Raw genomic sequence first — 24,368 nt, 5'->3', positions numbered from 1 at the left:
TCTGCCAGACTTAAAATGCAATGTTGGTGTCTGGCACGACCTTTATTTTTTGACAGTGGAAATATCTGGGAAAGGAGAAAATCCTCAATTTGGGGAATAATTAATCTTTAACACTAAGTGTTGCTTATCTTGCAAATGCATAACTTGCTGATTTTAATTGCTGCCTCCACTTTTTTGGCCTCTTTTTGGGTGTTTTAGGATGAGCATCCCAAACCAGGAGGTATTTGTATCATCCCACATTCCTGGGACAGCCCATGCTGTGTGAAGCTCCTAAAGCTGGTTTATCTTTGTGGCATGAGAAGCTGAAATTAATTTTGCTCACTTTTTTCATTCAAGTGGGATTTGATTAAAGATTAAAGATGTGCATTTAAACATGGCAGTTTTGAAAGCAGAACCCCCCCCAAATTTCCTGTAATGTGCACAGAACTGATAATAAAGCTCAGCTGAGAAGGAATTTTCCCATTCTCTGCCAACAGAGTAATGCAAATTAGTAAAATTTAAGTGTAAGAAATACATGTTTTATGTACAGGGGGAGAGAGAGGTGTGGATGTGTGCACATATATTTTATTGTATTCCTACTTCTTGATGTCTCATGCCCAGTAGGTCATGGTGAAGCATTCCTTGCCTTTGTCAATGAACATTGTTGAAATAGCTGGATCCCACCTGAGAATAAAGGTTATTCTGCTGTGGTGAAAGCACACCAGTGTTAATGGCATTTTGATTTGTGTGTAGGTAACTGTACCCAGGTGTCCTTGGAAGGAAGAATGTGATCTCTGGTCTTCAACCAGCTACAAAACACCAACTTAAATGAACCACAGCTAGGCATGGATTTAAACTGAAATGCATTTTTACAATGAAGGCTAAATCTGGTCTTGTTGCTCCTCTTCTGGTACCCTCATTGTCAAGTTGGTGGAAAAATAAGAAAAAATGTCTCATGGTGTACAGCTGTTGTGTAAACTCAATTTAAAAATGGAGAATGAGCAGGTTTGAGGTGTGTTCTGGCAATGGTGAGGAAGAGGAATCTCAAGGAGGGAGGGAAGGACCTGTTCTGTGTGTCCAGAAGGGATAAGAATTGATTCTCACTGTGCTGTGTTTAGGTGCTGTATCACATTAATACTGCCGTAATTCAGAGTCTGTAAATTGTACATGGGAGTGCCCAGCTCAGACATGACCACTTCAAGAAATGGTCCCAATTTAACCAATGCTAATTAAGGCCATGATCTCCTGCAGTAATGAGAATTTCATTAGCAAACAGTTTGCAGCATCAGCCCGTGGTTTTCCAGCAGTGAGAACACTGACAGGTCTCTCCTTTCCATGCCACGGCTTCTGGGAAAGCAACTGTTTGTACAGACTGGGAATATGCAATTTTCACTCCCTCACGTTGGATTAAAGGCAATGTTTTCTGTGCTTTAATCATTGCTCAGTGACAGTTGCTGCAACAGAGAAGGTAACCTCTTTCTGGCTGTTTTTTAGGTTGTGAAATACACTTTCATGCGCTGTTTCCTTTTTTCTTTCTTTGCTTTCTAAAGAACTCCTGTTCTGTCAGGTTCGTATTTATTGCTTTCCTGGCAAATGCTGTTCTCAGTCAGAAGAATATCATGTCAAAGAAATGAAAGGGGATATCTGTTGGCAGTTTTCCACAGAGGTTTGAATCTGTTCTCCACGATTCCCTCCCTGAGCCAACGTGGGATGCACGCGGTGATGAAGGGACACAGTGAAAGTCCATCTGAGCATCAGGACGTGGAGCCACAGCTCCTGGCTTCTCCTTCTGCTCCTGTTTGTGCCATCCTGGGACTCAGCCTCCTGCTCCTGCCTCTGGTTTGATGTTACTGCTGCAAAAGTTGTGATTTTTAAGAGTATTTCTCTCTTGTGCTGAGGTCTTCCATGAATTGGTCTTTTCACAGATTTGCTTTATAGGATCAGCCCCATTAAAAATCACTATTTTTAATAAATAATTTTAAATTATTTAGGTAATTAGAATATTTAGGTAAGACTGGCATGGGAAAGAATAAATGTGTGGGTTTGGTGGTTTTTTCTGGTTTTACTTGCTGTCTGAAAGTGGGGTGGAACTGAATTACACATTTCAGCTGATGACAGTGAGGAATATGGGGAGATATCCTGATAGGATTTCCTGAGTACCTGTAACATGGCTTGTCTCTTTCTGAAATTATCCTATTGGAGGCAGGAAATATCAGGTCTATTAGTGAAACAGCTCTCCAGCTATTAGTTTTTAGAGCTTTAAATAGTCTTATCTCAATGGATGTGTTTGCCCTGTGGCTCATCTATCACCCTAAAATGTTTTATCAGCACCTGAAAAAATCTCAATGAGAAGAATAGCCACAGATGTTGCCCATTCAAGGGGCTTTTAGAAACAGAATGGGGATTTTTTTTTTTTTTTTATAAAAAAGGTCTTTTAAGATCTGATATTATTTGCTGGCTTTTCAACCCTGTTTCATGGCTCTCGTAGCACCACTTCTATAAATACTCCTCACCAGGAAAGAAAGGAAATCACAATAGATTAAAGGAAAATCAGGTTAACAGGCATCAATCTCTGCCCATTCAGCCTCAGACATTTGTGAAAAATAAAGGATTAGGAAGAATTACTGCCAGGTACTAGATGAAAAAAAACCCAAAAACTCTTTTGTGGCATCTTTGTCTTCTCTAACAGTTATTAGAGGAACAGCTCTCAGTGTCAGAAGTGAGCTGGATTTGAAATGAGCAGAAATTGCTGTGAGATGTTACATTTTCTGTAAATTCTGTACTGTTAATTTGACTCACAGATGATCAGTATCTTTTTCTTTCCCTTTAAAATATGCTGTTTCTAGTTTGAAAACAAGTTTGTGTTGTCTTGAGGTCTGATGGAGAGGAGATTGAGACAAAGGGTTGGACATGGAGGAGTTTTCTTAGTTTGTCTCAGCCTCTTCACGGGACTTTAGAGCTCTCAGAGTAGAAAGATTTGGTCTCAGTCACCATGAGATATTATTTTTAGTGGATGAAAAGCCAGAAGAGGAGAATCAAGTTCAGCAAGGTGAGTTTTTAATGTCAAGGGCCTTCCAGAGACCAGGCTCACACCAGAATATAACAGTAACAAAAATGGTGATGCAGTGGGGTTTGCTGTAAAAATCTAGAAGTATCCTTTGGTTGAAAATTTTACCATGTATTTGCCACCTTATGTTCTTCACAATTAAAATTGGTGGGAAGCTTCCTTTTACCTTGGAATGAGTTTTTCCTCTGAAGGAAATGCGTTCTGAGTTCTGAAATAGGAAATAAAACACTTTTCTCAGAGGAGAAAAATAAACTTTTTGAAAGGTGTTCTGTAAAGAGCTGCTGGCTCCAGTCTGATCCTTCCCAGGGAAGGCCTTTCAGCTCTGATGTGTTTCAGTTTTTCTTTTAACATGAAACTGCCATTTAAAGACCCATCATGCTTGGTGAAACTCTAGAGGTTTTATTTACAGGGAGCAAAGGCTCACAGACTCGGGATATGAATTCTGCAAAGGATGTGTTGCACTTGCAGGCTCCATTTTCATGGTGGGCATTTGGTTTTCAAGTGTGATGAAACCTAATTCAGCAACCTAGAGGGTTGGTTTGGGACTTCAGCTCGTCAGAAAGCCACAGCTGCTACAGTCAGCAGTGGAGAAGGAGCAGCAATGGAAAAGAGGACACAGGCTGTGTTACAAGGCAGCATTCCCCCTGATCCACGGACCCAAGGAAGCAGAAAATGACCTGTGGTTGCTGTCATAAATTTCATGTGTTAGACCTACCTCTGATTAAATCAAGTTGTAAATTATGTGTAAAACCTGATGGTGCTTTTTAGTTCTCTCTGAAAAGAGCGTTGAGCTGTAGGAAATGCTGTCTCTTGGGTCCCTGCTCCTGTTGGAGCCTCACTTCTGGTAATTCCCTGCTCCTTCTGCATGTTCACCACTGAGATGTGCCTGGTGAGAGGCAGCAAAACAAAGACAAGCAGCAGAGAGAAGCTTGGAAATTCCACATGCTGGGATCACTGTCATGGTTTGAGGTTTTATCTAGAAGGTGCTCTGTGTTTATAATCTTGGTTTATCTTTTACTGCTGTTGAAATGTTGGATGTGTGCTTTATTTCCTGGCCAGCAAAGGTCCTGTGGATGGAGAGGCCTTTCTGTAAGTGGGGTTTTTTTTGTGGGATATTTTTGTTTCGTTTTGTTTTTGTCATGGACAAATGATTAACAGCTGAATCAATCGTGCCAGAGGTTGAGCAAGCTGTATCACACAGGCACATCTTGGGTTCAAGCTGGGGCAAAGTCATTTGGAAGAAAAAAAATCGGGCACAAAAGGCAAACAGAAAGCTTTGCACAGCCTGAATCATCTCCCCTAGCAGTTTGTCCTCCACGTCTAGAGGGAACTTTATCACTGTGCTCAGTAACTCTGGGTGAAAAAAGGGCTGCCTGAAATACAATCTTTTATTTGGAGCAGATTCCTACAAGGATTGGGCTAATGTGCCTCTCTGTGTTAAACTGTTATCATCAGGCTGCCAAAATAGAAAGATGTCTCAGCCAGTTGCTTATTTTGCAGGGACATGGCTCCACAAGCAAAATAATGTCATTTAGAAGGTAACTGTGACACCTTAAGGTGTAGCACTCGGCCAGGTAATGGCACTGAGGTTGTTGGGTTTGTTTGGTATTATTGAACATGAACAATTTTATGTATAGCCCCATCATTGCCATAATGAGCAAATTAAAATGCATTTGTTCTTTGTATCACCAGAGTTCTCAGAGGTGTGTCCCAGGGTGATTGTGCTGCTAAAAGCCAGGGTTGCACAGAGTCAGGCTCTTGTCTTCTCAAAGGCATTGTCCAGCAAGGGGAAGGGTGGGAAAACAGTGATACTCCTCATTTTGTGCAGGGAAACACAGATTCAGAGACCTTTGCTCTCTGTAAGATGCTTGCTGTAGGCTAAGACTAACAGGAAAATGAAGGGAAAGGCGCTTGTGTCTCAGGAATCAAAAAGCTGTACCTGGAGGGAGAAGCAGCAGGATGTGAAGGCTCAACAGGCACCCAAAGAAAAACTCTTCCAGGTCTGGTCTGATCTGCACAACTGAACTGATGGCAGCAGCCCACGGTAAGTTCTCAGCTCAGTCAGGACCATTTAGGAGACAGAATGACTCAGTGTAGTAGCAGGAAAACACAGAGACATTACATTTGATACCCTGACAGGTCCTGCTTTCCTGGGCTGAAGACTTGGGTATTTGGAGCAGAGAATCTCTGTGGAATGACCCAGGGAAGGGCAGTCTCAGGGACAAGGCTTTCCCTGAGGCATGAGAGTAAGTGCTTCTGCCTCGTGTCTGACCTTCCTCTGGAAGACAGACATGAAAAGCAGCAATAAATAAATGATTCTGCACTCTATTCCTAGAAAGCCGACTTGAGTTTACTTATCACTTCCTTCTTGCCAAGACTCAAATATGTTTCGTTTGTTGAAATATTCATTTTCCCCGTCCCTTGAAAGGAGCATTACAAATGAAAGTGCAAATTGCTCCTAGGCAGAGCTTTGCTCCCTGCCTGCTCGCCTCGGGAAAGCCGTGTGCTAACAACTGCAGCGTTTACCTTGTGAGCCTGCCAGGTGCTGGGTCATCTGCTGTTTACAGGGTGGCAGAGCAGCTCAGCAGTTTCTTTTTTTTTTGCTTGAATCTTGTTCAAACCCCCAGGGGCAGACGGGGTGGGGGTGTTGGCGGTGTGGGATCTCCGGTGGTGCCTCACCATGAGCGCCCTGCGCCCCATCCACCTGCTGCTGCTGCTCTGTGCGGTGCTCAGTGCCCAGACTGCTCATGGCTTTGGGTGAGTGCGAGTTTCTGAAGCCACATACAGGGGATGGCAGGAGAAACCATCAGGATCAGCACAGGCTTTGGTGTTGCACAGGCTGCAGTCGGTGTCGTGAGCGATTTCTGTGTCTCTAACGAATGGCAAAGGACGTCGTTGGCGTAGGGCAGCGTTCCCGCTTCGGAGGGGCAGTCCTGCTGATAAATTGGAGCTGACAAATCGCCACACTCGTGTTGTAACGTGGAATTGTTTGAACATGCAGCCTCCTTCCCTGCTGGCTGCCCCACACAGTGCTGGGCACACAGGGATTGTTTCCTTCAAGTGCAGAAATGGTGAGAATGTGGCTGAGAGCTGTTCCTTTCTCGGCTGGTGCAATAGATTTTGCTGTTTCAGAGAACTACATCTTGTAATCTCTCCAATCTAACTATATTTTTGCACTGTTCTCTGAACTTTGAGCTTTGATTTCATGCCTCAGCAAGCTGATGAGGTTTTGTAATTCCTTTATTCCGTTTGATTTTTAATATGCTATAATGGGAACCCCATGCCAGGCACTAAATCACACTTAAAGCTTCGGCTGATGCTGTTCCTTGTCGGGGTGGAAGAATTGGGAACATCGCTGTGGCAGTTTCCTTGTCAGACTGGGTATGAAAAGAAACTGTCAACATTTTACTAAAGCTCCCCACTTGAAGGAGGTACAACAAGGGAGCATTTGTGTGGGACGAGGATTTAATCAGAAATCCTGCATCCACCAAAAGAGGAGGCAGCATTTTAACCGTGGCATTGTGGAAACCTTGGAGACAGCTGTCACGAGGGGAGTGAGATAGTGGCTGGGGTGAAGAGTAAAGGCTCACACTTGGGGTTCAGGTTTGTTACTGGGTTGAAAGGGATTAAAGGGTTAATGGCTCGTGAACTGAGAGTAGAATCTGAGAATCTGGCTTTGGCCAGTTTGGGGAAGACTGGGCTGCTGGGCGAAGAGAGACACTTCAGCCTGGTTTTCAGAAATGCTCGGTGCATGCCAGGCCTTTTCTTGGGCTGATGTTTGTCACGGAGGTATCTGGCCTTGGAGCCACGGAGCGAGGGCAGCAACTGGTGGTGAAGGTTTTACTGCTTGCACAGCTTGAGGTGAAGCCCAGATGGGTGGCCATGGGTTTAGTTTCCTGTTGTGGCACTTCAGAGAGGATCAGATTTCACGCAGAATCCGTGCCAGTGGAATCAGTGCCCTCAGGATGAGGACTGAAATCCAGAGGATGCACACAAGTGAGTGTTATTTCTCCTTGGTGTGTGGTTTCACACAAGTGTGGGCTGAGGTGCCAGGTCCTCACAGCTCGGTGTCACAGCCTGAAACTCTGGTGTTGTTGGACACAGTGGCCAGGAGTCCCCGAGCCGCGGTGACAGCGAGGTCAGGGACAGGCGCGCCCGCTCCGCGAGTGTCCCACCACAGCCCCGCGACTGTGTCCTCTCCTCCTGGTCCTCCTGGAGTAAGTGTGACCCCTGCCAGAAGAAAAGGGTGAGTGTCTGTGGCCTGGGGACCTGCGAGAAACCTGGAGCTGGGAGCTCCTTCGAGCCTTGTCCTCTTTGTCTCTGGGGTTGGGCAAACCACGGGGGGCTGCCAAGGGAAGCCCTGTACAGGTGAGACTGTGGGCTTTGCTTTCAGGTGGCTTTTAGCTCTTCAGCTCACCACCCCCAGTAATTCCAGTGCTTTCCAGGGTGCCTCGCTGTCCTGAGAAGGTCTAAGGCCAGGCTTTGCAGGGACTTTGCAACACAGTCCTGTCCTACCAGCATCAGTGTGAGGCACCTTCCCCACTAATGGTGCCCTGTGGGACCTGGAGACACTCGGTGCCTCTGAGGATTAAGATGCTTTTTCTTGTCTGCTAGCCAGCATTTTCCACCCGAGAAACCCCATCAAATGAAAGTAATGATCCCAACAGCATGAAGAGCGAAATCCCTGTTGCCAGAGAGACCTCTGCTAACAAGTTGGAGAAGCTGTTCCCAGGCTTAAGCAGAAATAACCAGTGCTGGGAGTTGGGGGGAGAGTGAAACTTCTTATCAAAGAGTTAATCTCAGAAGCTGGGGAAAAAAGGAGGGCTGACATATTGGATGGAGTAATTGACTGCTTCACAGCAGTGTTGTGGGCGGAAAAAGTCCCTAATGGTACAGAGGGGCAAGTAAATACACTGACAGAAAATAACAAGGGATGTCAGTACCAGCACTAATTGAAAGAGAGGAAATGGAACTGAATCCTTCCTTACTCTTGGAAAGTCCCACCCTGCACTGTCAGGCTCATTTGAACAAACTAAGAAAAGCAAACTTTCCTTCATGCCTCCCAATCCTCAACCCTTCCTCAGTAAAATTAAAACTGTCGCAGATCAGAAACCTTTGAAACGAGGCAAATTACCAGCATCACACTTCTGTGCTGACACTTTTCTCCTTTAATATGACAGAGTGTGCTTAGATCAGATCTCGGCGACACAAAGTTTGTTTTCCAACCAGAGAAGCGTAAAATTCACCATCTCAGTGCACTTGAGTCAGTGTTTTTTCTTTCATCACAGTACAGATTTGCCCGCCTGGAGCAGCCCTCGCAGTTCAGTGGAGATGCCTGTGAGTACTGGGACAGAGAAGCTGAGGAGTGCGTCACGAGCAGCCCTTGCAGGAGCAGAGCTCGCTGTGATGGGTTTGTGTGTGCAGTTACAGGTAAGCTTTGGGCACTGCTCAGATTAATCAGGTGTCACATCATGACCAGCCCTTGCAGGAGCAGAGCTCGCTGTGATGGGTTTGTGTGTGCAGTTACAGGTAAGCTTTGGGCACTGCTCAGATTAATCAGGTGTCACTTCTGTTGCCACTGTGCTGAATTTCTGCTTCTACAGGAGTTTGCTGGGTCAGAGGGATGCCAGGAATTCACCTGGCTCTGTCCATGCTTGTGTTTGTGTCAGTGACTTGGAGTGAGTCCATTAGCCATCTTTAGAATCTCCAAATAGGAAATTACAACCTGGTTATAGCAGCAAAATCTGTGGCACAAGTGACAGCAACAGGAGCTCAGCACCTGAGATGGGGCAAAGGAAGAAACTCTGCTTTCCATCCTTCAGTGTTTTGGTGAAAACACTCAATAATTGTGGACATGGGAAGAGAGAAAAAAAAATAATACCATTTACAAGGCCTGCTGAAAGGGCATGTTCATGAAAATGAAAAAAAATTACCAAAAACAGTCGGTACTTTTTTATACTTTTAATAATTTAAATTAATTATTTAAATTAATAATTTAAATATTTATTTTTAAATATTATTTTAAATAATAAACAATAAAATAAAATTTATTTTAAATAAATATTTAATTAATTATTCCTAAGATGAGCAAGGAATTTTAAGATTATGACACTTTTGAGTGAAACTGAGCAGATGGACTTTGGGGATCCATGCAGATAGAGAAGAATTTTTTTTTTCCAGCTAGATTTGAACCATTCATTCCAGGAATTTTCTATTTTGCTTTTCCATGTCAGGGAGCGTGATCACAGATTGTTTGATGAGTGACTTTCCCCTTCCATCCTAGGGAGATGCATTGCACGGAGGCTGCTCTGCAATGGAGATGACGACTGTGGGGACCAGTCAGATGAGAAAAACTGCAAAAAAGTGTTCAGGAAATGTGACCAGAAGATGGAAGAGTACTGGGGAATCGAGAATCTGGCAAAAGGGTAAGTCTGTGACTTTGGTGAGATGCTCTTTATTTAAGGCTGAGGATGATCTGGTGTGACTCCAGACAAACACTGGACAGAGGAAAGCTGGAGCAGCTGCTGGATCCAGGAGTGAGCTGGGATCCAGGAACCTGATCCAAAACCTGGGGGACATTGACCTGTTGGAGCAAGACCAGAGGAGGGTCACAAATTGCTCAGGGGGATGGAGCAGCTCTGCTGTGGGGAAAGGCTGAGAGAATTGGGATTGTTCAGCCTGGAGAAGAGGAGGCTCTGGGGGTGATCTGATTGCAGCCTTGCAGTACCTGCAGGAGTCAATGAGAAAGAAGGAGAGAGATGATTTACAAGGGCCTGGAGTGACAGGACAAGGGGGAATGTTCCCATTGCCAGAGGACAGGGTTAAATGGGGTATTGGGAATAAATTCAGGCTGGTGAGGGCCTGGCTCAGGATGCCCAGAGAAGCTGTGGCTGCCCCACCCCTGGAAGTGTCCCAGGCCAGGTTGGATGGGTTTTGGAACAACCTGGGACAGTGGGAGGTGTCCCCGCCCATGACAGTGAGTGGGATTAAATGACCTTTAAAGGTCCCTCCTAACCCAATCATTCCATGATTCCTTGGGTTTGTATCCTTACAACCTGCATTGTTTTGGTGGGGAGGGAGAACGGTGTTCAAATTCCTTTGATTTCTTCCATGACATTGAGAGGTGGTGGAATTTTTGTGCTTTGTGTGAGTGGGGTAGGGTAAACCTGCATATTAGCAGCTCTGTGGGGATTAAAATCTAAGTCTGAATGGATTCAGCTTTTGCAGGCTAAGATTGTGACAACTTTCTGTAAGATCAGACTGTGTGAAAAGAGGGGTTTTTGGTTTTTTTCTAATTCTGCAGGGAAAAAATTGCTTTTTACATTAAAAAAAGAAAAAGGGAAATCATATTGCAAGGAAAAATATAATTTTCTCATTATTCTCTGGAGATATGGCTGCTGCACATGTCATCGCTAATGCTTTGTACTTTGGAGTTTAATCAAAATTAAAAATAATGTTGGACAATTATGGGAACATGCTTCTCATCTCTTTGAAGCTACAATTGCTCAGTAATTTGCTTTTAGTGGACTTCCCTTTTTTTTCCAGATTGTTCTAAAATTAGAGTTAATTTTTTTACAGCTTCAGAGTCATTATCATGCAAGCCTCTCTCCCCTAAATCAGGAGGGGCAGATCCAACAGAGTCCTGGAGCACTGAGAGCTTTTTTGTGGAGGTTTTTTGATGGAGTTTCATCCCACCAGCAGCAATGGGCAAAGCAAGTGATGGGGTTTAATCTCCTCATCTCCACAAACTGCTACATCCTTCCTTAGAGCAGGAAGGTTAAGGTTTCTGTCCATCATCCACTGAAATCAAAGGAAAACTCCCTGTGGTCTCAAGGATTATCTGAGCTATTGCTTGAGTACCTCTTTTCTTGTTCCCCAACAATTTTTACTGTTATCTACTGACCTCTGGTTGGCCCTTGACCGACCTGGCAAAGATTTTGGCTGACAAACCGGAATGAAGAAGTGTGAGTTAAAAATCAGTCTGGATTGATGCCATGGGCTGGCAAACCTGTCTTTGAAGATCCTGATGGATGCTGTGGATATTTTGGGATGCTCAGGGTGAGCAGCCTGATGGGGTGGGGGTTTAGCTGATCCAGTTTGTTCTGCTTTTCCTGGAGAGTTCCACTAAAAGGCCACAAAGCTGCCGGTGCTGGTGGAGTAACAGTGGTGTCATTCACAGCTGGGGGATGAAAATTGCCATTTATATTCATCAAAAGTATCAAAATCCAGCTCTGTCTTTTGCTTTCTCCTTAGTCAGGTTCTTCTGCAGCACCTGGGTTGGTTGGACAGTGAAGGATCCCAAGCTTTCTTTTGGGGTTTCAAATTAAAGAAGTGTGAAGCAAAGAACCTGTGACCAAATAAAACAACATTTTACCTTTCTAAGCCAAGGGATTTAGTGTTTAGCTCCAAATTGATGGTACCATGAAATATTGGTGTTCTGCTTCACCTCCAGGTTGAATATCTTCACAAACAGCTTGGAAGGGCTGGTCCTGGATCACAGGTACTACGCTGGGGGATGTTCTCCCCATTACATCAGGGACACGAGGTTCAGGAAGCCGTACAACATAGAAAGCTACACACCAGAGGTACGTGCCAGATGTGCCTGCAAATAGACTTATACACACACATTCCAGTGGATTTAGTGCCCAAAGCTGCATTGCTGGATCATTTTGTAAAAAAAAACAAACCAAAAAACACAGAAATCTTGACACCCAATAAGATCAGGCTGATTTTTATCCTGTTCTAGAACATCCTCATGGCCCATGCACTCCACGGTGTTGAACACACCACATGCTTTGTGTGAGAACTTGCTCCTGTCATCCATCAAAACTGTGTTTCAAATATTATGTATTTGACCTCAGTGCTTCTGATGACATGATGTTTTTGAGTGCTGCCCACAAGGAAACCTTTTCCTTTTAGAATTTGTACTTTAATTGATGCCTGTGTTTAAGATTTTACCTTCATTGCATAAGATTGACATATTAAGTGAAAGCCTGAGGACCTTGCAGGATGGAGGAGATAGGAGCTTTCCTGCTGCTGTAAATCAAGTATTCTTGAAGAACCTGTGTTAATAATAATAGTGCTTTGCAATTATACAAGGCTTTTCATCTTCAAAGTGCAAGCATTAATTCACAAGTATATTTGTGTCTGCATTCCTTCCCCACGCTTCAGGTGTACAATCACTGTGCAGGAAATGAGACATGTTGTTTTTCCTTTCTGTTTAGACCAAAGGCAAATATGAATTTACAATGACTGAATATGACTCCTACTCAAATTATGAAAGCAGTGTCCTGAAGGCAAAAGCTTCACAGTCAAGCTTCAGCATCGGTATAAAAATACCAAAAGTGTTTGAACTTGGTTACAATTCAAATGACATGAGGTTCAAGAAGTTCATGCAGAGGATGAAAAGATTTTCTTCAAGTGTAAGCATTGCTCCACTTAATTCCCTGCTAATGTGTTCCCTGTAAGTGTGTGGGTGTGTGTTGGTTTGAGGCTCCTCCTCAGGTCAGCAGCCAGGACTGGGATAAATCAAATCCTTCCCTCACCTGGATTCTGCCATTTGTCCAAGTCTTGACTACCCCCACAATGCCTTCCTTTGTGCTTGCAGCATCCAGGAGCTTTTCCATTCAGCTCTCAGCCAGGATCTGGGCTGCTTGACCTTTGAAATCAGCCACAAGTTGTTGAGAGGACTCAGTGATCCTTGTGGGTGCCTTCCAGCTGTGGATATTCTCTGATTCTCGGTGTGGTCTGTCCACTGCCCTGCTGGGCATCCACCTTTGAATGTTTGTAGTGAAAAATTGAAACCAAGAAGCCTCTTCAGCTTGAATCTATAGCTCCTACGACTGCCATCATTTCTTTTCTTTTTTTTCATCTGTTATTGCCATAAACAAAGGTAGCTCATATCAGTGGTGTAATAGTATCACCAATCTGTGACTCCTTTCAGTATAAAGTGTACTCAGGAATGGCAAAGTACTCCCTGCATTTGCTTCCTGCAAAGCAGAATTTCTCACAACAAGATCAGAGGTTGATGAGAAGCATTTGGACAGAAATCCATAAAGAAACCAAATATTTAAGTCCTGATTTTATTATTTAAGCTGCAGCATTCTGTGCTGATCCCTCCCTGATGTGCTTGTCCTGCTGGCCCAGACAACTGAACACTGAATCCTATGAACATAATGGAATAGATTTTCTGTTCCAGACTTCTATGCCAGAAAGGGGAGAGAAAAAAAATGATCCATGTTTACATACCTACACAGAGACATATAAATATGTGTGTGTGTGAGAGAGGGAGTGTTTGTGTTTACTTCTTTCAGTTTTGATAAGGGCATATTCTGTGAAATACAAATATGAATCTGGCTCAGCCAGTGAATGACCATTTCCCATAAAAATCATAATTTCAGATGTCAGAACTTTTCAGGAGAGAGCTTGTGAGAGATGAAGTTTTATTAGGGGTGAAGGATGCTTAGGTTATTGATTATCAGGTTTATTAGGTCCTGCAGGATGCTGAGGTGTCCTTGCATTCTGGATGTGCCACACCAGAACCTGGACCCTGCCTTTTCCTGTGTCCCAGTCATAGCCTGAGTCTCAGGAGCATTGACTACTAAAAGTTTTACTTTTGCAAAAGTTAGTTAGGAGATTTCCAGTTACAGGATTTCCAGCTGGAAACTGCAGTCAATAAACCCCGAGCAGCGCTGATTGCTCAACTGCAAACATGGAATTCACACTGTCATGAGAGTGACATCCCTCACTCCTCCTGGCTTCTCCTGATGATGCTCCTGCCTTTCCTGCAGTCCAGCAAGTTCATCCACGCCCGTTCTGAGCTGGCTGTTGGTGTTTACAAGCTGAAGCCCCGAGCCCTGATGCTGCATCACGAGTTCCTGCAGCGGCTCCGGCAGCTCCCCACGGAATACAGCTACGGGGAATTCCGGGAGCTCTACAGGGATTTTGGGACACACTTCATCAAGGAGGCCACTGTTGGAGGCATCTATGAATACACTTTGGTCATGAACAGCGACGAGCTCCGCAGGGCGGGTACGTGCAGCTGGTGGTTGGGAAGGAGCTTTGGGGCCAGATTTTGGGTGGGAAAAGCTCTGTGCAGGCACACAGGGATGACTCAGGTCTGAGATCAGGAGAGGGAGATGATGGGAGAAGGAGTCAACAGCATCTCAAGGAAATCCAGCAGGAAATGTGGGAGTAGAGGTGCTCGTTGGCAGTGAATGAAGAGGTTTTCAAAGCATGCTCAGCATCATGGGCTGGATTTAGTTCACAAAGAAAGGCCCTGTGGCAAGTATTTTAGACAACATGTTTTAGAGGCTGACAAGATGTTGAGATGAATTAGAATCGTGGATCTTAACACTTCTGTTAGCTTTGAAAACCTTCATCCAAGTCCTTTTTCCACTGCCTTTCAAATGGCAGTTTTGAAACACCTTTAGCCTGGAGAGCTTTTCCAGCATGTAGGAAACAGTAAATAATTTACTGGGTGACTCTTGTGCCTGACATTGCTCCTGCTCTTTGGCTCTGGCTCCCTTTGTTGTGAGAAATGATGATTGTTGTGTAGGACAGAGCGAGCAGTGTGACATTAATCAATAGCTGCACTCTCAATTATTTATTCATTGGCAGGGGAGCGAGGAACTGCCTCTGCTGTTTGCAGAGGCATTTACTGGGCTCTGCTTTGTGCAGTACTCTGTATGTTTGTTCTTCTGCTGTGTGGGATGTTCCTTACCCTGAAACAGAGAGAGGGACAGAATTTAGATTCACATTTCAGGTATTCAAATTCTAACAGAGTTTCCCAATTTCTCAGCTGTTGCTGTGGGCCCATCACAAGCCACAATTGTTTAAAGTATTATTGTTTGCATCAAAAAGCACAGTGTCTGCTGTCCCAGATCAGGATCCTGCAGCAAAAACAACATTTTCACACAAGTGCTGAACTGGGCTTTAAATTCTCATCAGGGTTTTGTAGGTCCAGTCTGAGAATTCAGGTTTTTCCCTTCAAATCCCTCATTATCTTTGTACTGTCTGTGCTGGAGCTGAAATTTTCTTTTGCAGACCTGGTATCACACACTGTGTGACATGGTTGGTTCTTGCTCTGCTCTCACACAGAATCCAGTCTTAGAATCATGGAATCCTTTAGGCTGGAAAAGCTCTCTAAGATCATGGATTCTGAGTGTTAACCCAGCACTGCCAAGGCCACCACTAAACCATATCCCTTCGTGCCACATCCACATGTCCTGTGAATCCCTCTGGGGTTGCTGACTCCACCCTTGCCCTGGGAAACTTCTTCCAGGGCTTGAAAACCCTTTTGGTGAAGAAATGTTTCCTGATATCCAGTCTACATTTCCATGAAGCACTTAGGACTCTTCTGGCAGCAGAGAATTGGAGATGTGAGCTGGCGAAAAGAGGAAAAGCTATTCCATCTATTCCTCTTAAAAAACCTGAATCCTGGGCATGGGAAGAGGTGATGGGTAGTCTGTGGTTGGACATGCACTGTTTTCCAACCCACTGCAGCTGTGCTTAACCCAGTACAGCTGGGTGGGTGACTAAAATCCTCCTCTTCCAGCTTTTACCTTGCATTTCCACTTTGCTTCAGAGCGTTCTGTAAAGCATAGAGATTTCATTTCATTTCATACAGTTCTGTTAAGTATCAAAAAAACCCCAAGAAATAATCTTCTTCAGCATATCTTTTTTTTTCTCTTTTCCTAAAGCAAAAAATACTCATCAACTCTCATTTTCTGTGTATGTGGACATAGAACATGAAACAGTTGTATTAAATCCTTACAGTTTTTTGTGTATTTAAGGTTATTCTCTGAGTGATGTCCAGAAATGTGCACAGAAGGGCTTTAACATTGCTGTGGATCTTCGTAAAATCTCTGTGGGACTTGGAGTAGATTCAGCTGGCTGTAAAGCCCTTTTGAAAGAGATTGGAGGTAAGCATGCAATACTTGTGCCATTTAATTTCTTTCTCATAGTGAAAGGAAGGTTTTGTGATCTTGCCTGCCTGAAATATTTCCCCACTCCCTCACAGCCACTTTTGAGTCTGCTGGCTAACCCCAGCCAGGTTTAACAGAGGGGGAAATGTCTCAGAGCTCAGGGTTTTTCCAAGATTTTCTGTGTAGAGAGTAAATATCTGCTCAGCAACCCGAGGAGAAGCAGGGACAGATCACCCACTACCCACCTGGCCTGTGTTAAACATCAACCCCCACCTCTCAGCAGGGCAACCCAGCACTCCTCGTTCTGCATCCTGATGGGGAAAGCAGGGAGGTGATGGTGCTGTGGCAGCCCCTGGGGATGTGGGGAGCTGGGGGTGTGCACCTGGAAATACATGGAGGAGAACAGGGAACATTCCTGGTGGTGAGGAGCATCGGGCTGGGGAAGGACCTGTGAGCCTAAAACCATGGGGAAGGAATTAAAACCATGGGGCTGTGAGCTTAAAACCATGGGGAAGGAATTTAGGGGAGGGGTGCAGGGGAAAGGCTGGGGAATTCCTGCAGGAGAAAGGCTGGGGAATTCCTGCAAGGGAGCAGGAGGGACACAGGACACACTTTGCAGGGAACCAGGTGAGCAGCACTTGTGGCCTTTTTCCTTTGCCCTCTGGGTGGGATGGGTGTGTGGGAGCGATTTTGCTGTTAGCTGGTAACTGCAGCCCACAGAGACACAACCTGGGCAGAGCTGGGCACTTCCCTGAGTGCATTTTTGCAGACAGCACTGCCAGGAAACAGTTTGTGGAGGATTTCGTGGCGCTGGTCCGCGGTGGAGCGAGTGAAGACATCACGGCGCTGGCCCACAGGGACCTGCCCACGGCCCAGCTCATGCAGCAGTGGGGAGATGCTGTGCAGTACAACCCTGAGATCATAAAGCTGAAGGTACTGCACCCTCCACTTCCTCCAGCCCCAGCTGAACACCTTGGAGAGCTCTGTGTTTAAGTAAACAGGATTTAGGGAGAAAAAAACAAAACAGGAATAACAGAGCTTAGAGTGCAGCGTAGCTTCTCTAAGTGAATATTCAGAAATGCAAAGGTGCAGTTCTTTAAAGGGACTGTGGCTGCAAATACATAAAGTAAACAGCTTTAACCCTTTAACTTGGATGTGCAGATGTAATTTCTTGCCAAAAATTGTATCTGGCAGCATGTATTTTATAAGGATTTCTATTTTCCTTGATGTTTATCAACTTCTGTGAGCACCAGTGACCATTCTTTCTGGTTCAGCAGGTCAGGTGGTTCATTGTGCATGCCTGGGTGTTTGTGCAGCTTAGTTGAACCTCAAAAACAGGAGCTAGGCTTTGAAGAGTCAAGGATTTTTGATCCTGGAGAGTTTTAGAAATGCAAAAAAGCAAGCAGAAGTGTGTAGCAATTCTGCCTCATCATCTTTAATGTCAAAATGAGTGAACACTACCAAGGTGCAAGAGAATATCCTGTTAAATAGGAGTTTGGACTGGTAGAGGTAGAAGTTGATTTATAGTTGTTTTTCATTGTAGAATTTAATTTTTGGCAAAAATCTTTACATTTCTACAAGGGGGTTGTTTCTCGAGAAAAAGGTGAATTTTAAAAAGGTGTGAAGCAAGCAAAAATCAGTAATTTGGAAACACAGCCAGTGCCCATCTGGCACTTGCTACAGCCCCTGGTGTGCTGTGGATTGACCTTCCAGAAATGCACTGGGAGGTCTCAGGGCAGGAGACAAGAGAAATGCAGCCCTCAGCACCAAATCCCACACACAGAAAAACCTCCCATGAGGAATTGAGGTGTTCTTTGTCTTGCCTGGCATCACTGACCAGACTGCCCAGTGAAAAACCTCAGGCGGATGTAATTTGGATTTGGTATCTTCATTTCCATACCAATATCCCTGTGGGGCTTGAAGATCAAAAGTACCAGCGGAGTGTGACTAAATGTCAGCCCAAGAATGCTTAGTTAGGGAAAACTAAAGCAAATCAGTTCATAAATCATCTGCTGGAGGGACTTGGCAGGTCACTCTTAGTGTATTTCCTCATTTGTATGATCTGAATTCAAAAAGCAAAGTATGGATCACAGATAATTGATGAAGAGTGGATGTACAGCAGCAGGAAATGAGGAACTTTTTTTTTTTTTATTGGAACATTCTTTAATTCTTGTAGTTTGAGCCTGTGATGGCAGGAGGGTGATTTTTTTGTGTTTCCTGTGCGTGGCCTGCACAGCAGCATCTCTGCAGTGAGGATGGGAACTGGGGATGGATGCTCTGGTGGCACATGGAACTATCATCCCCCTGGCAGGAGTGGGTGATGGCACTGTTAACACCACACTTTCCCCTTGTTCTCAGGAGAAAATAAATGAGTGAGCCCAGGTCTCCTTGGTCCCTTGTCCTCTCTCCCTGACCCCATCTGCAGATGGAGATCAAATCCTCTCCTTTCTGGAAAGCAATGAAACCCTTGCCTGGGTTCCATAAGGATAAAAACCAGCCCTGAAATGCAGGAGTGGTGAAGGTGGAAGTGCTGATGCCTCTGGTGCCTCTGGCTGTGCTGGGGAGCTGTAGGAGGAGATTTTTGTGGATGGTTTTTAGGGGAAATTTTTAAAATCGGAGTAAGAGATCACTCAGAAAATGTAAGTTTGAGCAAATCTGATCTGTAAACATCTGTACCATAAAAATGGATGAGAAAGGATTTAATGAAACTCCTGTGCAACTTAGACTGTTTCTTATCCAGCAAAGTGGCTGCTGCATTTTGTTACACATTTCCAACTGCTCTGGTGTGGGAAGCCAAGGGGAGCATCCCTGGGAGCGTTCCTGACATCGTGGCCTTGCTGTTCATAAGGTTTTAGCCAATAGCAAGGGGAAAGCTGGAGATTTCCACACCGCCTCCATTTCCCCTCCAGCTGTGCCACCGCCCAGCCTTGCGATGTTCACGGCATTCTGAGCTCAGGAATTGATGGAGTTTCTCCCCTCCCTTTAGGCAGAGCCACTGTATGAGCTGGTGGCTCCCTCTGACTTGGCTGATTCCAGCAGAATAAAGGAGAATCTGCGCCGGGCTCTGGAGGAGTTCCAGCTGGAGAGCAGTTCCTGTCGCTGTGCTCCGTGCCATGGGAATGGCATCCCCTTCCTGACAGGTACAGGGCTCCTCTGCTCTGAAATTAGCTGGGAATTCCTGGGGAGCACATGGCAAACAAGCTGCTCTTCAGTTTTTCCTGACATTTCTTTATCAGGGAGTTACTTTGTGTTTTTAAAGTTGCTCTGTTTGGAGAGTCCTGGTAAGTAAAGAGTAAAGTCAAGGGATGTGTCTTTGTCATGGGAGTGACCACTGTCTGTATCAGTTTCACAGGAGAATTTGTTACTTCTCAGTTATTCATTTATAAAAAAACATAATCCTTAACATCTTTAAGTCTCCTTCTTTTGCTTTTAAGATTGCTTCCATCCTCCTGGAGAAGTGACTACTGTCTCAGCATTAATTAGTGTTTGTAAAAGGGTTTTGAAGATGAAAAGCACCATATAAGTGCCAAGCACAGCGATCACCACCACCTCCCCCTGTTTCTGATAGAAGCTGTCCTCCTCTGTAAGCAGGCTGTGATTTAAAAAATGAAGGGGAAAAATAATCAAATTAAATGAAAACCGCTCTGCCTAAACAAGAGATATATGATGTGATGAGAGCTTCTAACAAAGGGACCATTTTGTCAAGTGCCTAATTCCAATCTGCATCTGCAGAAGTCCTGATGAGAATTGTTATCATCAAATTGTATCTAATGCAGAAACGATCACTTCAGGTACCAGCCAGCTGATTGTAGCAATTCAGGCATTTGTCTTATGGTGACCTTTGTTTAAATAACTTTACAGGAGCTGAGTCCAGGTTAGTATTTTATTTAGGATCTTCTCAGCAAAAGTTTTAAATGGCCATGTATTTTCTTAAATGGGAACTCTTCTGCAGGTTCCTGACACGGGATGCACATCCCTGGGTTGCCAGAGCAGGGATACTGGGCTTTTCCTCAGCCACAAAACCTAGTTGGGATATTCCTGTCCTGATTGCTCTTTCTTGATGCTGCAGTTTGTTCTTTATCAGCTTTACCAAGAGCACTCTCCAGAGACCCCACCTACAGTGCTGTGCCCAGGTGTGAAACCCCAAATACTGAAAGGACATGGAGCTGCTGGGGAGGGACAGATGAGATGCTGGGAAGGAATTCCTGGCTGTGAGGGGGATGGGACCCTGGCACAGGGTGCCCAGAGAAGCTGTGGCTGCCCCAGGATCCCTGGAAGTGTCCAAGGCCAGGATGGACAGGGTTTGGAGCAGTCTGGGAAAGTGGAAGGTGTCCCTGGCCATGGCAGGGATGAGATGAGCTTTAGGATCCCTCCCAGCCCAAACCATGAAGGATTCTGTGATCTCTTTTGGAGAAGAGCAGGAGGAGTCTGTGGTCTCCTGGCTTGTGGAATTGCACCAGTGGGTCTGAGGTGGAGCTGCAGGGCAGGAACAAATGTCTGGAGAGGTGAGAGGGAGTGCAGGACAGTCCCAGCTCCCCTCTTCATTGGTACTGATCCCTTCAGCACTGGAGAAAAGCGATGCCATTTCACCCACTGTCCCTTCCTCCCAGGAGATGAAGTGCTGGAGAGAAGTGGATGCCTGCTGGGCAGTGTGGCTCCAGGACTGTAATTCCCACCCCCTGTGCTTGCTTTCAGGAGCAGAGTGTGAGTGCCTGTGTCCCCTCGGCTACAGCGGCACCGCCTGTGAGATCAGCAGGAGGAAAGGTGAGAGTCCCCAGCTCCCAGGGACAATCCCAGCGGTGTTAGGAGTGTCCAGGGATGGGGAGTGATGCCAGCCCTGGCTGTCCCCAGGCTGCCCAGCTCAATGCACCCAGCTGGGCCCCTGCAAAGGGGACAGATGTGTTTTCCCTGTCCCTTGTCTGAATTTCTGTGCCCTCTTGAGGAGGTGGGTTTATTTTTGCGTGTACATGCCCTGCAATTGTATCCAAATAGGAATTCCTGCCTAGTTCACAATCCCTGGAAAGCCTCAGGTCTCCTCCTTAGGAAACAGCTCTGTTTCCTAAGTTTTTCCCTTTGATAAAGCCAGCATGTTGCAAACTGTTCCCCCCCAGATATGCTACCGTGCATTCTAATCTTAAAATCTTATTATGTTGCTTCAAAACATTTATTGACGCTTCTTGGTCAACTTTATGTCTCTGCTGTCTCCTGACTGATGTTTTTAACTCCTTCTAGTTTAGGATCATCTGTGAATTTAATCATTTTGTTTACTTCTTCCAGCTCATTAATTTAGATGCTAAATACTACCAGATCCCAGGCACCCAGAGCTCTGGCACCAACCCACAATTTGATGCACTGCATTTATCACTGGCTTTGTTTACAGCCTTACCCAGTATTCATTCTGCATGGCTGTGTCTGAACTGAGCCAGGCTGAAATGCACTTTAAGCCAAGATTTCACTGAACAGGGGGTCAGCTTTTGGGTATTTCTAAGGCAGTCCATGGAGCCTTGAATGGTGGAGTCACTGACACCTTACTTCAGTCTGTTTTTCACACTCATGGTCACATCCAACCCTCTCAAAGCTCACATCCATCCATTTGTCAACACTGTAACTTCATTTCTCACTCCCATTTCCTCCTTTTATGTGTTGCCTCCGTGATTCTCAGGATTTTGAATTTATGTCACTCACATGCTCAGGGTCCAGAAGAATCAGTGTAATAGGAAAAGCAATGGAGGGAAAGCTGAATAGTCAAGCTGTTGTTCACTGAAGTGCTAACACTGCCCCTACCACCTCGAAATATGGCCAAGACAAGTTTAGTTGGTCTGTTTCATATCTAGGCCTGAACTTGGACAAAGAGAGAAACATCCTTCAAGCAAAGATAAAGCTAATTGCTTTTTCCCCCCCTTTCATGTCTTCCTGAAGTGTAGTTTGAACAAACACCAGAAATGCTGAACAGAGAATTAACATCTCTGAAACAACCCCTCACTGCTAACAACTCCAGTATATTGTTAGTGATGGGGACAGCGTTAGCAGGGCTGTTCATATTCAAATACAATTCATGGGAGCTGACAGCTCTTCCATGGAAAGAGCTGCTTGTTTCTGACTGTCCTTTCCAGCTTTGTGGTTGTTTCTTTTCCAGATGCTGCTGTTAATGGAAGCTGGGGGTGCTGGGCCAGCTGGTCCCCGTGTTCAGGAGGTCAGAGGACAAGAAGGCGACAGTGCAACAACCCTGCCCCACAGAACGGCGGCTCCTCGTGCTCAGGGCCAGACTCTGAGGCAGTTCCTTGCTAGAAGGAACCAGCAGGAGCTCACACAGAGCAGATGGGCACTTGGCAGACTGCTTGGGAGGACATCACCTCACTGCTTTCTGAGCTGGCCTCGCTCTGCCCATGGGTCTCCTCCAAATCAGGAACATTTCAGAAGACACTGGGAGCTGGGGGGTGTTGGGAACCACAACTTTGGGTGTTCAGTTGTCCAGTGGGATTGAATGTGCTTACCAACCTCAGTATTTTGCCTTTTCCCTGTCTTCATTGCAATGGGCTAAATGAGACAAGCTTTATCTCTGTCTGTATTTGGTAGCTGCATGATTTCAAATTACACTGTCTTGTTGCTGAAGGTTCCTTTGAGATAAGAAGAGACACTTTGATCTTACGTGCAGCAGGATGTGCACTGATGCACAGCTTCTGTGAAGGCAGCTGTGTCATGTGGAGCAAAATCCAGCACATTAAAGCCTAAATCTCAATGAGCACCACAGTATCTAACGTGACATTTAGAGCCACTGTGCCTCACTACCCTGCTTTCCCAATTTATTGTATTGTTCCCACCCCTGCCATGGGCAGGGACTCCTTCCACTATCCCAGGCTGCTCCCAGCCCTGTCCAACCTGGCCTTGGACACTGCCAGGGATGGGGCAGCCACAGCTTCTCTGGGACAAATGGAACCTTTTGAAAAAGCTGTCTGCACATCCCCTGAGATCTGCCCTGAGCAGCTGCATTTGCCCCAGACAAGCTCTGGTTAAAAAGTCTGATCCCATGAAATCCAGTGTTCCAGCTGCTGCTGCTGGGTCCATGCAGGGTGGGACATCTGACTTGGAGAGGGTTCACTGTAAAAAAAGACAAACTGGTTTGCCTGTTATTACCATCCCTGGAGCTGTGCATCACAGTCCAGGTCTAACAGAGGGACTTTAAAACACTGTGCAACATTTCATGAGCCTGGATCCTTCCAGGGACTTTCCTCCTACAGCTCTGGTGGTGGTAAATGATTTTTGCCAAGACATTTGGTTGGACCTGCTGCAAAACAACCAGCAATAGCTTTGGTCCAAAAGGCAATTCCACCAGTGCAAAGTTGCTCATGAGTGTTGTGAGTCTTCTAACATCCACAAGGTCAAACTCTTCTTCTGAGGGCTTTTTAGCAGAGCTGGTGATGGTGGGCTGGTATCGCCCGTTCCTTTCCTTTCAGACTGACGTTGTCTGAATGTAATTCCTGTGAGAGCAGCTCAGGCTCCCTGACATCTGAACAATGGAACATGCATTTAGTTGTAGCCCTCATGCCGCCTCCACACTTATCGACAGGGCTTCTGTGACAGCTTTAAGAAAGGCAGAGCACATTGCATATGTAAAACAAGAGGGCTCTGTGCTCATTATGGGCTTCATCATTTAGCTGCCAACCCAAAACATTTCCCTTTTCCACTGTGTAGCTGCAATATCTTTTGTGTGATGGAAATTTGCCAAGAGATTCTTTTTTGGGTCATGGTCAAAGAGGTCACTGCTTGCTTGACGTGGGATATTCCTCCAGGTTTTATGCAGGGGCTCTGTAGAAACCTCTGTGGAGGTGAGGACCCTGAGCATGGTTCACCTCTGAGGACACAAACTGCAGTGTCATTGCCTGCCCTTGTTGAGAATCATCGGTGTCATCTGATTAAGGACATTTCTCAGATGAGTCAAGTGGCTTTTGTAAATTTAACCACCTTTCCTGATCATCAAGCTGGTTAAATACACGGCAGGGATTGCCTCTCTCCACTGCTGCAGCGAGGACAGCCAAGTGTAGTGACCTGACTTGGGACCATTGTTTCCAAACCAGAAAAACACAGATTTTTTGAAGTGGTGACAGCACCTGAGTTTGTATATTTGGGGTTTTTAATTTTTGGAGGAAGAGAGGAGAGATTTGTCAGTCATCAAGATCATCAGGACAGTCTGACTGAAGTATGAGTTCAGCAGTGGCTGAATATTCAGCCTTTAGGCTTAGAATCCTCCCATAAAGGACATAACTTTACCTTGTCCTTGTGATTTTGTGCTTTGATTCGCCTAACTAATGATTTATTATAACCTGGAGGGTGATAAAAAACACTGTGCTGAATCTTTTATTGTTTCATTTTGGTTGGCATTAAATTTTGGTACCATC

The 24,368-nt window shown here is 45.2% G+C and overlaps 1 protein-coding gene across 4 annotated transcripts; it reads left to right on the top strand.

Annotated features, from left to right (window-relative positions):
• The first annotated feature begins 52 nt into the window (after nucleotides 1-52).
• C8B (complement C8 beta chain) lies at nucleotides 53-24,368 on the top strand. 4 transcript variants are annotated; one of them, XM_015636283.3, is made up of 12 exons: nucleotides 53-5,803; nucleotides 7,151-7,292; nucleotides 8,335-8,476; nucleotides 9,330-9,471; nucleotides 11,499-11,631; nucleotides 12,271-12,468; nucleotides 13,837-14,077; nucleotides 15,841-15,969; nucleotides 16,742-16,905; nucleotides 18,959-19,112; nucleotides 20,668-20,736; nucleotides 22,109-24,368. In XM_015636283.3, exons 1-12 carry the CDS (start codon nucleotides 5,727-5,729, stop codon nucleotides 22,258-22,260), a joined length of 1,743 nt encoding a protein of 580 aa, XP_015491769.1. In that variant the 5' UTR covers nucleotides 53-5,726; the 3' UTR covers nucleotides 22,261-24,368. The 4 variants fall into 4 exon arrangements, with proteins under 4 accessions (XP_015491769.1, XP_015491770.1, XP_015491768.1 ...); XM_015636284.3 differs by having other exon boundaries at nucleotides 5,716-5,803; nucleotides 8,340-8,476; XM_015636282.3 differs by lacking the exon at nucleotides 53-5,803 and adding an exon at nucleotides 5,838-7,042 and having other exon boundaries at nucleotides 8,340-8,476.

This window comes from Parus major, chromosome 8 (genome assembly GCF_001522545.3).
Source record: "Parus major isolate Abel chromosome 8, Parus_major1.1, whole genome shotgun sequence".
In the NCBI taxonomy this organism is placed as follows: Eukaryota; Metazoa; Chordata; class Aves; order Passeriformes; family Paridae; genus Parus; species Parus major.
The sequence above is the reverse complement of the archived record's forward strand: the minus strand, read 5'-3'. Positions and strand labels throughout refer to the sequence as shown.

Bases quoted from the DNA above. Each gene is read 5' to 3' on its own strand.
- C8B (XM_015636282.3), top strand. From the start codon at position 6,919: ATGGGTGGCCATGGGTTTAGTTTCCTGTTGTGGCACTTCAGAGAGGAT. The intron at 7,043-7,150 runs GTGAGTGTTATT...TGTTGGACACAG, and splicing joins AATCCAGAGGATGCACACAA to TGGCCAGGAGTCCCCGAGCC. The intron at 19,113-20,667 runs GTACAGGGCTCC...GCTTGCTTTCAG, and splicing joins TGGCATCCCCTTCCTGACAG to GAGCAGAGTGTGAGTGCCTG.